The sequence below is a fragment of the Branchiostoma floridae genome, chromosome 7, assembly GCF_000003815.2.
Source record: "Branchiostoma floridae strain S238N-H82 chromosome 7, Bfl_VNyyK, whole genome shotgun sequence".
NCBI classification, from domain to species: domain Eukaryota; kingdom Metazoa; phylum Chordata; class Leptocardii; order Amphioxiformes; family Branchiostomatidae; genus Branchiostoma; species Branchiostoma floridae.
The window spans coordinates 9,363,506-9,377,060 of record NC_049985.1 but is presented as its reverse complement, the minus strand read 5'-3'; the positions used below and the strand labels follow the sequence as shown (position 1 = coordinate 9,377,060).

The window sequence follows — 13,555 nt, the reverse complement described above, 5'->3', positions numbered from 1 at the left end:
AAATTTTCTCCCGTCCACTCCGAAGCGTACGGCCGTAGGCTCAGCGGGAGTCCCTGTCAACGCCAAACTGCGTATAAAGAGAACACGTCGGGCTCGCGTTAGCGGGAGTCAGGGTTTAGACGTTTAGCATAAAGCGCACGCTTATTAGCATATGGCGCGAAAATGGTAGGTACAGATTTGCAAAACATTGGAGGAAAATTGCCAGCAGCGATCATGTTCATAACGCTGGGTAAGAATACAGTGATAAGAAAACAGTCTTCCGATAGTTACTTTTTTATATACTAGTAGAATGAATGTCAACCCAAAAATCAACCCGTACTACGCAGAAAAAATAGTTTTCACGGCCTGCCTTTTCCGTAATGGCCACCTACGCAGGCTCTTACGTCAATCGGGTCTGCAGTTAACCTTCAAAGCAGGCGGGATGTCAGCGAAAAATAGTCTCATTCTCACATTTTTGGACGACCTATTTTTGCACAATTTTCGTGGAAGACCTTTAAAAAAATATACAAGTTCGATTTCGAATATTTTCTCCTGCAATACATCGTTATGTTGTACCAAAACCAGAAGCCGCTATCTCTGCAAATTTTGTATAAAGTAATCCCATTACGCATCTCCGATTGGCCGTTGCTATGACAGTGGTGGCCGTTGCTATGACATTGGTGGGGAAATTCCCGCTACATGAACTGCTGGCAGCTTGAGTTTTTACGTACGAGGTAGTTATTATACCTGCAGGAATTATGCGTATATTCACGGTTATTTCAGTACGTAGCCATAATTTAGCAAGTCCTCACTGTAAGAAAGGGATCTTCTATCAAACAGTTCGCTTTGAAAGGGTTTTTAAGTGCTTTTTTATCGAAAATTTTGTGGTCGAAGTTACCGGAAGTGTCAGCGAAACAACAACGTAGTCAGGGACTTGTATTTCTCATGCAAGTCACGTATTTGAATTTTCAATCACTTGGTAGCGGTACGCAAACAAAAAATTTACGGTTGTTCAATATAACAACGTGCAGCTAAAAAAAAAAATTAACAGGTAGAATTTCACCAAGATTTTACATTCCACCGCGCGCCGCGGGTGTCCTGTCAGATTTCCGGGCGGTGTGTCTAAAGAGGTGCCGATAGCGGCGTCCCGATAATGTGAAATTTACCGCTAACGCGAAAAGCGTAATGTAAAGTGGGCCTAACACTGTTCCTTCAGTTACTCTTGGGTCATGACTCATGAGCATAGTACACATGTTTTTGAAACAGTCATCCCAAACATAGCATATTGCAGAACTTGGCTGGAAAGTCTTGGTAAAATTGCAGGAAACAAATCTGGAATCAGTGATTACCACTATTCAGCTGATCAGCAGAAGATTAGACAAGTATTTCATTGGCAAATATCCAATTTTCTTCAGCTTCTCCTGTTATCCATCTTGAGATAATTCCTGTCACCCACAGCCCAAAGGTAGGGATGACATGTCCTGCAGCCATGCACCAACATATCTCAGGTTTTAGTTTTAATCTGCTCATGTATCAAACATGTCAGCGGTGGTCTTTACGTGAAAGATACTATCCTATCTCGTACATTCGTAAGGCGTCAATTATGAGGAGGATGCAGATTTGGGAGCTGAAAGGAGTTAAATCGGAAAGCCTCTCTATTCTATATATTGCTTAGTAACAGTCTAAAGCTAAGCTCCTAATCTTTTAAAACTAAGACCCTGATCTTATGTATTCACGCCAAAAGTGACAACTCAACAGTTCTGATGAACAATGTATACGTATGACCCTGAGGATGAGAATGTTTACGGTTCAAAGCCATCCAGACTTGTTACAGTTAGATTTCTACTTAAGCTCCAGAAACGGATTAGAAACTGGATTTGACCCAATGCAATAGGTTAACAAAGCCATCTAGTGTAGACAGCATTGCGTAGCCACCTGTGTGACAATATTGACCAAAAGTACTGTCGGAAAAAGGACACAAAGGAGGAAAGCTTTGTGTAAAAATAGTGCAATAAACACAGATTGAAGTACTGTGCTATACTACAATGTACATGATAGATACTTTTGCCTGACCAAACATTTTCCTACAGCTTACAATGTGTTAAACAGTCAACTTACAGAAGAAAGCCCGGTAGCGAGGTAGCATGTACATATCTGCAGTTATAAATCACGCAAAGACGTCAACTCATGCTTCAGAACCCTTAACAGGCTGACTTCTTGAACATGATCGGTTACAAGTACCCGCCTAACACTGCGAACAGGTACAAAAAAAAACAGAACACGTCCAGTACCCCCCACGCATCCAGAAAGAACCATTTGTGGAGGGGTTTCATAGCAATTTTCTGTCTTGCAAATGAACAATACAAGCATTCTGACAGCTTAAAACAAACAATTCTAATATCAAAATGGCTGCCGGGTTGTTCAATCTCAATAATCAATGGTAGATTTATTTACAGCCATTTTCACATCTCCTTTAAAAAACTAGATGTCCCCATCATGAAATGAACCAGTCCACCTTTCCAGACCTTATTCCTTGTGAAAGTGTAAACGTGTCTTCTTCAGTCTGCCTTTCATTGGCTTTGACCTGTGAACCAAACGGCTCTTGTTTTGAAAAGCCTGGTAACAATAACTATTCTAGTCTTACAACCCTCACGACACCGAGCCTCTTCGGTAACATCATTACGAACCACCTCTGCCGACCGCCAAACAAAGCATCATGGCACCAACGGACACTTGATAGGCACTCCTTGAGTGATACAAAATTTACACAGTATACTGTAACACTGATGCTTACACAACAAAGTTATCTTTGTGGAGGAAGAGAAGGGTTTCTTACTTTGGACGCCATACTCGTGTTGCAGTGGGCGCCCCACAATACACAGACAGGATTATACTACTTACTAGGGTTGTGGGGAGGCTATTCTAACTATTCAGTGTTCACTGTTGTCTACAGCATGTAAATCTCATAATCTCTTCATACAGCTACCATAAAGCGATGAACACTTGTGGTTTATACAGTGGTCTATTCTGAACCAGGTCAGCTCAAAAATGTAGCTACATCACTACATTGACATGAAATGACATAATATAGGTTAAATGTACAACAGTGTCTGCAGACCTTCTATGGTTATGTTAACTGATTTCGAGAGGATTCATACTTCCTTGCAGCAAGTTAAGACTCAGGTAGCACTTCTAATCTGGAAGGAAATACCATGTAATTAATTTAATACGTATTTGTAGTTACATGTATAATTCAAATGTATACATTAGAAATTTGAACCCCTAACAAAGTGACACAACTGTTTGGTTATTTAGTGATGTCCTAACTGATTTGTAGTGTACAGTCAAACCTGTATTAGCGGCCACCTTTGCATAACGGCCACCTGCCCATAGTGGCCACTTTTTGTCGGTCCCTTGGATCCGTAATGATTAAGAAATAGGCTTAGCGGCCACCTGTCCAACGCGACCACGGCCACACGATTTCCGGTCCCGCAGGTACAAAAACACTGCCGATTACGGCCACGCGGACCGCTGATCTATGTTTCGGCACGCGTTCGGCCATATACAGCGGCCCTATCGTCACCCTACGCCGGATTTAAAACCTCTTTGACTTATTTTCAAAACAAAACTTTGTAAACTGGCGCTACCCATACCCGCTGACAAACAAGGTCATATAAGGTCAATAGACGACACCAATATTACGGAGGTAAATTGTGTTAAAGTTACGTTCTAATACACTATCGCTTAGGTTAATTTACATCACAATTTCTAGACAAACAAATTTCTAAATTAATTGTTACAAAGACAAAATGATGTGAACTTCCGACTATGGTAGATTTTATTCTTACATTTATTAAGAGATAAGTCTAAAATGACGTTTTTTTCTGAGTACCACATTAGCATAATGGGCGAATCTGACGTGTGAACGCGAGCGGGAACACACGGACGGCGAAGTATCAAAGGATACAAGACGCAAGATCAAAGAAATATGACGATACCGGTCTCTTCAGACAATATCAACTGTAGAACATTTAAAACTTTTTATAGCTTTTGTTTTCTTAATACATATAGTGTAAAAATCATTGCAGTACATGTACAGTACTGTATTATGTGAATAAAGATCAGTGGGTACTAAAACCATGTGTAACTTATTGCTTGTGGTCAATTAATTAGCATATTCTCTATAGTGGCCACCTCTCTATAGTGGCCAATTTTGACCAGTCCCTTGAGTGGCCGCTATAGACAGGTTTGACTGTACAGGAAAACACCACTTTGTTGAATTGCACCTTTGGCAGTCCCAAGGTTGTTTCAACAAACATCTGACATATATCATGTACACACACAATGTAAGAACTGACAACAACACAATGTTATGTAGGGTGGTCAAGGAGGCTGGTAGCGTGACGTCAGGGGCTCGCTCCAACAGGACAAGGCCATGTTACCTATATATCATCTCTAATGAACTAACTAACCTATCTCTCAACACAGAGGCACTGGTAAGGCATTTTCCTCTTTGTTCGTACTTCAAGTACTTATCTTACAAGTGCCAAACAAAACATAAAGGGTAATGCTATCAATAATGACAATATTACAGACAATGGTGAAGTAAAAGGCAAAATTTTTCTGGATGTAGGGGCAGTATCTTGTCTAGGGTGCTGTATTAGAAAGCAGAGCCCATCCTACTCCTTCCACCACCTTTCAGTTACCTCTCCAACCAAAGTCGGGTACCAATCTTTTTTACACCTGGGTGGAGTAAGGAAAGATGCCTGAAGTGCCTTTCCCAAGGACACAAAGCTTATCTTCAAACAGATCTAGCAGGGGCAAAGACAATATCCAAGGGCAGTTGGACACTGTCTCTGCCCCTGACACACCAGCTTGGACTAGTTGGAGTTTGTGTTTAGCCAGGAATCAAACCCATGACCTCTCCATCGAGGGTTCACTAGCCTTGCCACTTGCCCATTCGATGTCGTCACATACAGAGAATGGTTATTATGTTTAAAAAAAAAACCACAGCCCTACCTCCTTGTCCCACTTCGTACAATTCCAGGCAATACCTATCTTGAAGTGTGCAAAAGAACACTGACACTTTCAGCATTCATGTCAGCAACATTCACTCCTTAGTAGTACCATTTCAACCTGTGGCTGTCAGATAGCATGACAGCCTCTAAAGCTGGGCCTCTAATATGGAGTGACTTGTCAACACAAGCTTTGTGGTCACAGGTCAAATATCTTCACATGACAGGAATAACTTGTGCACCTCTCAGTAGCATCATGGCAAGTGTGCGTGGCACTGACAGGCATGTGGTTGCTATGTACAGCATAGCTCAGACCTCTTCTGGGACCTCAGCACAGAAAACCATGGGGAAAGACAGTAACAATTATATTGCAAGTCTTCCTTCATAAACTTTCCCGTTCTTGATCATAGGAAATTATAATTGTTATAATCAGAAAGATATACAATTTGATAATGCAGTCTTCATCACATAGATTAAACTGGACATCCCTGAGGGCCTCTAACCATGCCATCATGTTTGAACAGTCCGAGATTACTCAATGTCAAGGCTGTACTTCTTCCTTTTTACAGTGGCCTGTGTGCTTTGATGTGGAAAGTCCTGTTTGCATTACTGCAGATGCTGGAAATTCCTTCTCAAGTGCCAGGTATGAATGTTTGAATGTCATGGTTGCAATCTAGGCCACATGTTTTGATACGAAGCAAAATTCGCCTGGACGTATATGCTCAATCACTGAGTTTCAAAACCCTGCATAAAGAATACAAATGCATATCAGATACATCCCTCTCGCCCTCTTGCATAATAATTATCAATCAGATGCTACTCTTTCAAAAGGACTAACTGACGCCAAAACTAATAATTGTTATGGACAGATAAACTGTTTTGGATTCATGACGAGGGTTATGACAAATAGCCCATGGTATATCGTCTGATGCATAAATCTGCCAGGCAGTGCCTGTAAGGGTTATGGTACAATTCGGACGTATCCGTAGGTACTAAAATATTAAATAATTTGTTTTTTTTTACAAACTATTGCAAAATGATAATAATAAGAACAATTTGCAAACAGTGTACCTTGGAGAATTCTAATACTGTACTTTCAAATAAACAACTTTTGAAATCATGTAATATGATAAAGATCAGTTTTTTTCTCAAAACCAGTAAAACAGCGCTTTCATTCTTGAAGCAGATACCTTCAAGTGCACCTTCAAGGGTTATGAGTGGATATCGATGAATCAAAGATTACTTTTATCACATTTAAGAACAGCAAAATTTCTAACAAGTAGTTGGTTGATACTGATCCTAAACTGATGGATTCACAAATATCTTACACAGACTGAGATGTAAACTGTTTCAGACTCAGGTTATCAATTTACCTAGCCAGGAGATGGTACATACATAATCAAATTTGTTATAAAGCATATGAGATCATCTTGATAATCTAATTCCACCTTGATGGCTCAGGGTCTCTATCAATCTCCACAATGGAAGATATAGTCCTTAACTTGATTAACTTAATGAAGTTTGACAGCTCTTAGCTCTCAATGGCATTTGTGGTAACCAGATCCTTTTAATATGGCTGTATAAAAGACGATAAAAGATTTAAAGATATGAAAGTTGCTGATCCAGCTATATATCTTCTGATGTCACTCATTTGAAGATTCTTACATCTCAAACAACACTTTTTTGCTTGTTTTGATAATGAAGCACTGTAAACAAATACACTGGTACAGTTAACAAAGCTGTCCCTATATGTATAATCTAAAGCAGATATGCCTCTGTGATGTTGATATCTTCTTCAGCAATCTTGTAAATTGTTTGACATAAGGTCTATTTTATTTTTACAAACAAAAAATTGAAATGCCACTCGGCACTGGATATTGCTGTAAAATGATGTGCTTTCCATATTTTGAGAAACTAGTCAAGGAATGAAGGATGCCATAACTTTCAAGATTACAGGGGTCACTCAGGGGTCAGTCCTGTAGACCAGGTCAGAAGAACAGGTTCCAGGGGCCAGGTTGGGATTGTGGCCTGGGGAGCTGGAAGAAACAGCTATACCAGATTTGGTTTAAGTCAAGACAAGGGGATAATTATTTCTCAGAAGTAAAGACAAGTCTAGGAAATAGGTTTGAGACAAGGGCAGAAAGGAGGAATAAATGTTCATAATATGGAGAGGAAAAAATAACATGACAAATGAAAGTAGTTTTACCCATAATAAAATCCGATCCATTTTATACAAATTCTATTTTTTTCTTTTTCATCAACAGTTGATAACGTAGCATTTCTATTATACTAATACTTCCATGAAATATTGAGCTAGCTTTAACACATAGACAGGAGGGTAAATATTCTTTACATATTGCATTGTACTACATTTTAGACATGGTTATTTGTTACTTGGACAGGGGTGTGATTGTTTTTCATTTTGTCACTGATCCATCACACACAGGCGCCGAGTTTATAAAAAGCTGACAGCAAACAAAAAGACATTATTATATCAAATTACTTTGCACATGCAAACAGTCTCTATACAGTACTGATATTTATCACACACTGGTGACCTCAATAAAATCCATACGCATCCCATTTTGCATGAAAATGTCAAGGGATTTTGCATGACCTGCAAGGCATGGGAGATGCATGGCCAAGTGGCCAGGTGTATCCCATGTGGATGATGGACATGTGGTTGCACTTTGACCTGATGTTTAGATGTAACCTTTGTCCTGCTTATCACAAGCCTGGCGTTTTTGATGGCTGTTGGTGTGAAAAACTATATTGCAGGACATCCCCCAAGCATTGTTTTATTTTTCACAAGTTGGTACAGGTGTCGAAAACCATGTCAAGGAGCTGACACCTGATTTCATCACCCCCCCCCCTCCCCCCATAATTTCCACCACCACAAGGAACTCAAAAATCTGTGATCAACTCGACTTTGCAGCTAAATCATGAGATGGCAATCGGTCAAAATAAAATCAGATCCCTCGAATACCACGGGTAATGTCGAGTTGATCACAAGTCACTTTCAGACATTGTGCAAATAATTGCTAGCTCACGATGACGACCTTTTCAAACATGGTACCCTAAAATGAAATCCTGCCCAAATGAAAGCAAAATCACTCCCCCCATTTTTGTCAACCGTGGCGGGAAACGCCCCACATGAACGCTCCTGGGAACAAATAAAGCCATACCTGGGTGAAGGACGTGAAGTCAATCTTATACGATTGATGGCAAACCTCGTACTTCCCGATTCTCGCGACTGTTTCCCTCTGTGACTCACACTACAGTTGTGTTTATGAAATTGTCTAAATCTCGTTCTTACCTCAGTCACGTACTGAGGGGTTCGCACTACTTCGTCACGCTGTAACCTTCCGCGCTCAGCCCGCCATTCAACAAACTTCTGCCATTCTCAACGGTTTCTCCGCATGTCTAAGGTAAACCGTGACAAGTAATCACATTTATTTTCCTTTCTGCGAGCGGGCTGTGACTATGACAAAGGAGGATTTATATTTCAAGGGACTTTTTTTCTTGCCGGGTATGTTTACAAACGGGTTGCTCCCTGGGGCTTTGTCACTATTGTATAGTGACGTCACTAGTTAAGGTCCTCAGGGATAAAAGGTCTAGAGACTGAAATCTGCGTCAAATTAGCAAACCCTTTATCTAAAAGACATTTATATGGCGTACCATGCGTGATAAATTGTCGATAGATATGCCATGTAACGGTGTGACGCCTCAGTGCTCAAATTTATAGTTCATTGATTTTTGGCTGCAGGTAGCTGATTGGTGAACAGATTCCTCCAATCTGATTGGTGATAAAATAACCTTTGACCCAATTTTCCGTTTCGTCAGTGTGGGGAGGGCGGTTCAAGGTGGTGTAAAGAAATTGGTACTAGTACTTCATCATTAATATCAGCATTTTGGTGGTTTTGTTTATATCTGTAGCTCTTATGACTGAGGATTTGTGTTTGGAAACGATCACTGTCTTGTGCATGATTTGCATTTTATTATGGCAAGCCAGGGCTTGTGCAACAAAAATTATGCAACACCACATGCGTAAATCTCCAAGGATGTGATGATGAGCATCTGGCTAGTTGGCCATTTACAGTGCAGTATCTATATCGATAGTAGATCCTTTCGGCCACGTAGGATGATTTTCCATTTGTCAGGTTACAACAGATGTAATGAGAAGCAAGACAGGAACTTGCAAACTGTTAAACGTTACGTCATGGTATTGGCAACAACAGGGCTTTATGACCACATGACAGAGCATGCTACTATTTTTTTGCTAGTAGAATAAAAGGAGCAATGAGGTTTGAAGTAAGCTAATAGCATATTACATTGATCAGGGACATATTATGGATACCTCCCAGACCTTTCCAAACTGCTTGTCTGACGTTTTTTGCATTTGTTTGTGCAACAAATGGGGTTAGAATGCCACCAACTGACCATTCCAAATGCAGGATTGGGCAGTTGGTGGCACTTGGTAGCATTGCTGGGTTGTGAACTTGATGGCCCGGGTTCGATTCCCGGGAGACTGTTTCTACTCGCCTTGTTGTTGTTGCTGTTGTCCTCGTTTAACGTCTGTTATTTCGATATTCTTGTTTCATTTGTATAGGCGAGGCATAAATGCTATAATTGATCTGGGCAATAGTCTCCTTGATCTTGGAACAAAGGTATGAAATTTGTATGGCTTCACTTTAACACCAAAAACTGAAAGAGGTCCTCCTTGCAAATACTGATGAGTGATTTCCAATGTTGTTTCAGACTGCACCATCATGTCAGGTACCAGTATGAGGCGGATGGTGCTGGGGGTTGGGGCATTTGCTGCTGTTGTTGGTGGAGTTATGTACCCAATCTTTGTGGCACCGCTTCTGAACACACAACAATATCGTAAGTATAGACTATTTGTACTTGAATCAATGATAACTGGTAAAAAGTTACAATCCTTCCCACACATTTTTTATGTAATCCATGATCAGACTGTGGCCATTGGCCAACCACACAAATTCAATGTAAAGTGTAATCAATTGGTGGTCAAACTCAACATACTTTGTTAGGAAATTTCCTGAATTGACCATATTGTATTGGGTATTCCACTGTATAAATACTACATGTGTATAATAATGTGGATTTCCAGGTTTCATCTAATGCGTCATATGCTTCATCACACACATACTACTACATTGTAGTACCCTATCCCCCACTTTGAAAAAGTCAAGGGATGAAGACTCAGGGGATGAAGAGCAATAGCCAATGCAAATGATGTAAACAACACTTGAACATCCGTAGCATTAATCTTTGCAAGCCACAGCACAGTTGCCTAATTGTCAAATTTACCTTCTCTTCTATATAGAGAACATGCAGAAACAAAACAGAGCTGGTATAAAACAGGAAGAGATCCAACCAGGAGGTATGTACATGTACATGATATTGTATGCAAAAACAATACTTCAGAACACATGCTTGAAGACAGATATCTTCACAGCACGCTATGATGCTGTGGATTGAAACTTAGAACAGGAGTCAGCAATTTAGTTGACTTGAATTATATATCATATTTCTTTCAGCAACTGCTGCAAGGCATGGAATGATGGATTTAGACAAAGCATTTTGACCTAAGTATACACAAATCTATGATACCTGTGGGACAACCATATGACACATAATGTCACTCTTCCAGCATTTTATGTTTATTTTATATGTTTGTATTGATTGATTGATTGATGACAAAAGCACCCCTCCTAACTTGTTGCTCTTACCCCTTAGGAATGGTTGTGTGGAGTAACCCATTTGGAGAAAAGAAGGACTAGAAGAAAGACAGCTGACAAGCCAACTGGAATAATCTAATGTGAATTTAGAGATGTATATAGAAGGCTTTCTGAAATTTGTTTAGTAGGATAAGTAGAGTGTTTCTGGGTCTATGTTGTGTTCAAACATGAACAAATGTCATAAAAATGATTTTTCTGCCAAAAATTGCTGTAATCAGATACATCAGAATGGATTGTAAAAACGTTCATGTTACAATACTATAGTATACTATTCCAGGTTTTATCCTATAACTTATAAGAATGTAGGAAATCAAATCAAAAATCAATCTCTCTGAAGGACCATCTTGGATGTTGATACAAAATATGGTTTCAAACAAGTTCTTCCAACACATTTATTTGTTATCATGTACATTTGGTATCTTCTTAATTGATATTCACCACATTTGAATGTTAAGTTTATTGTAGCAAGCATGTTCAAGTAAGGAAGGCATTTTTTGTATTGTAAATTTATTATCCATGCTAAGGTAATGAAACATTTACATGATCATGAACAAATCAAGTTCTAATAAATACTTGGTACACGGTTTGCATTGTATCAGTGGAGCGTACCAATACTTAATACATAATTCCATCATCTTGACTGTGTGTACTTCTCATTACTTAACTAATATACATTTTTCAATTTGTCAATAGTTTATACTAGTACATGCAATCAGTTCAACATCTAATGTCTGACACACTGTGTTGTAATCTATCAACAATGCCTGGAAGATGACCCTTATAAGCCACTTTCTTGCTGTGACATGGCTGCATGGAAAGTCAATATCATCTCTTACAAGACAAGAGGGCATTTCATTTTCAAAAGACTATCACTTTGTAATCTACAGCTTAGCCACCAATAGTTTATACTATGTTTCTGTGGGCTTCTTGAGTACCCAACTTATACCTGTTATTATAGCACACGTTAGCAGGTCCATGTCTACGGGTTACAATGTTGCACATTAACCCTGCTGAGGTAGCCGTTTGGCACCAGATTCATATGGGTTACAAAATGAGGTAGCAGGGAGAAGGTTAACCGATGATATCAATCAACTTGGGGGGAATTTATTTTTTAAGAACAAAAGATTCAGGTAAGACACTGCTGCAAGGTTGACATTAGTTTAACTATAGGTATGCAAGTACATGTATGTGTCATTATGTGTTTGCACACCTCTGGCGATACACCAATACTCTTAAAATTGGCAACTTTTAATTATATCAGCTGCTTCACAACTTTTATTAACAAAACTATTATAGTTTGTCAGTTTGCCTTTCAACCATTCCATTTTGGAGTATGGATAGATATGGACACAATTTTGACAAAGTAACAAATACAAGTACTACACAATGTATATTATATATCATTTTGGAGTAGGAAGACTATGTACATAGAGGCACAATGAAGATTATTAAGAGACTGAACAGCTGTTCTTGTCCTGATTCCCCTGTCTGCCCCTTTGCTGTTGACTGAGGGCTTCCTGCTCACTTGCCGCTAGTGCCTGGGCTAAGGCTAGGTCGTCCTGCTCCTGCTGGGTCATTCTGAAAACACAAAGACATGCTGTTCAGATTAAGCACAATCATCAACATTATCATCATCATCATCATGTGAATGTTCGTCGGGTGCCAATGATTCTCCTCTTCTGACCCTCCCTATCCCCCAAAGCTCTGGGCAGGTCTTGGCAGCATGTGTCCTAACACAGTTGATGAATGTATGTTGTGTATGGTCTCCCTAATCTTGCATGGCCATGCTTTAGTGCTCATAGAACAACATCACTGATGATCTCTCCCTTGCTCCTCCAAGCATAATAGTAGTGCAGAAATATCTAATTGTAAGGTCACACAAAATTTAATCCATACAATACCTCTTTAAGTATAATATCTGTCTAATTTCTAGAAAGAGAGTTTTCCTTTTATGCTTTTGTTTTGGGTTAGGGTGGCCTAAAATTACTTGACTATACTAAAAGAAGGAACAAGTCCAAGTAAAAGCAAACTCACGGTTTCTGCTGGCCCTTGGCCTGCTCCTCAGCTAGTGACTGCTGCAGGGCTAGAGCCATGGCTTCATCCTCGGACAGCCCAGCCTGCAGGGCCTGCGCTGCTCCTACATTAGCCATGGTCTGCTGTCGGCCTCCTGTCTGCTGCTGCCTCCGCTGGGCTTCCCGCTCCCTTCTCTCCCTGTGGGACAATACCCAGCGTAAAGCTTTGTGTAAATAGGACAATAATGTGTTCTGGAAGTCTTTAGATACCGCAGGTAAAAATCTGGCAATCTACAACTTTACATGCATGCCATAGAGAAAGTGAAGCAGTGTGGTGCATTAATGTCTGACCTGTCCAGTTCCCTGCCAGCAGAAGCCATCATCGTCTGCTGTGGTCTGTTAGATGGTCTGGAGGCTGCAGTGCCCGAGGATCGAGCGGCACTGCTGGCTTTGTTGGACCCTTTATTTCTCAAAATGGCAGCAGCCCTATCAAAACATAAACATTGCTTGATAATGTGCTAATTGTAACTTAAAATGGAACAAACTGCTTGCAGCCAAAAGATAGGCATGCATAACATTACCCAGTTGTTAGGAAAAGTTTCGAAGTATTGCCCATACAAGAGATACTGATTGATTGTAATAGACAATGTCATATAGTCTGGATATTTAAAGTAATTGCTTTAACTGATTTTATATTAATAGGGCATTATAAAGCTACGTTTTGTAGTAGTCTATCACTCTGTATCTATTACTGCTTATCTTCCATCAAAAGTTACATTTGATAGTA

General features: G+C 39.9%; 3 protein-coding genes across 15 annotated transcripts in view; 1 reads left to right on the top strand and 2 right to left on the bottom strand.

Moving 5' to 3' along the window:
- Nucleotides 1-8,434, bottom strand: part of LOC118418994 (probable protein phosphatase 2C T23F11.1) — a 19,315-nt gene extending 10,881 nt beyond the window's left edge. For 2 of the 4 annotated variants that reach the window (XM_035825190.1, XM_035825192.1), the window contains exon 1: nt 8,180-8,348. Coding sequence is in view for 1 of the 4 variants with exons in the window: in XM_035825189.1 (XP_035681082.1) it covers nt 2,098-2,131 (34 nt within the window). In the remaining 3 variants the exon portion in view is untranslated. Of the gene's footprint in view, nt 1-2,097; nt 2,218-8,179 lie in introns of those variants that run through there. The other 2 variants (XM_035825191.1, XM_035825189.1) reach the window with 2 other exon arrangements.
- LOC118418996 (small integral membrane protein 20-like) lies at nt 5,511-11,396 on the top strand. Of its 9 annotated transcripts, none has more exons than XM_035825195.1 (4): nt 5,511-5,637; nt 9,753-9,878; nt 10,342-10,398; nt 10,755-11,396. In XM_035825195.1, the coding sequence occupies exons 1-4, from the start codon at nt 5,580-5,582 to the stop codon at nt 10,796-10,798; spliced, it is 285 nt and encodes a 94-aa protein (XP_035681088.1). In that variant the 5' UTR covers nt 5,511-5,579; the 3' UTR covers nt 10,799-11,396. The 9 variants fall into 9 exon arrangements, 3 of the variants coding, with proteins under 3 accessions (XP_035681088.1, XP_035681090.1, XP_035681089.1); XR_004831575.1 differs by lacking the exon at nt 5,511-5,637 and adding an exon at nt 8,268-8,422; XM_035825197.1 differs by lacking the exon at nt 5,511-5,637 and adding an exon at nt 8,358-8,523.
- A 592-nt stretch (nt 11,397-11,988) lies between these two features.
- Nucleotides 11,989-13,555, bottom strand: part of LOC118418995 (AN1-type zinc finger protein 2A-like) — a 4,053-nt gene continuing 2,486 nt past the window's right edge. For both annotated transcript variants that reach the window (XM_035825193.1, XM_035825194.1), the window contains 3 exons: nt 13,120-13,254; nt 12,791-12,967; nt 11,989-12,334 (listed from right to left, as the gene is read on the bottom strand). In XM_035825193.1, coding sequence (XP_035681086.1) covers nt 12,205-12,334; nt 12,791-12,967; nt 13,120-13,254 — 442 coding nt within the window. In that variant the 3' untranslated portion in view covers nt 11,989-12,204. The remainder of the gene's footprint in view (nt 12,335-12,790; nt 12,968-13,119; nt 13,255-13,555) is intronic.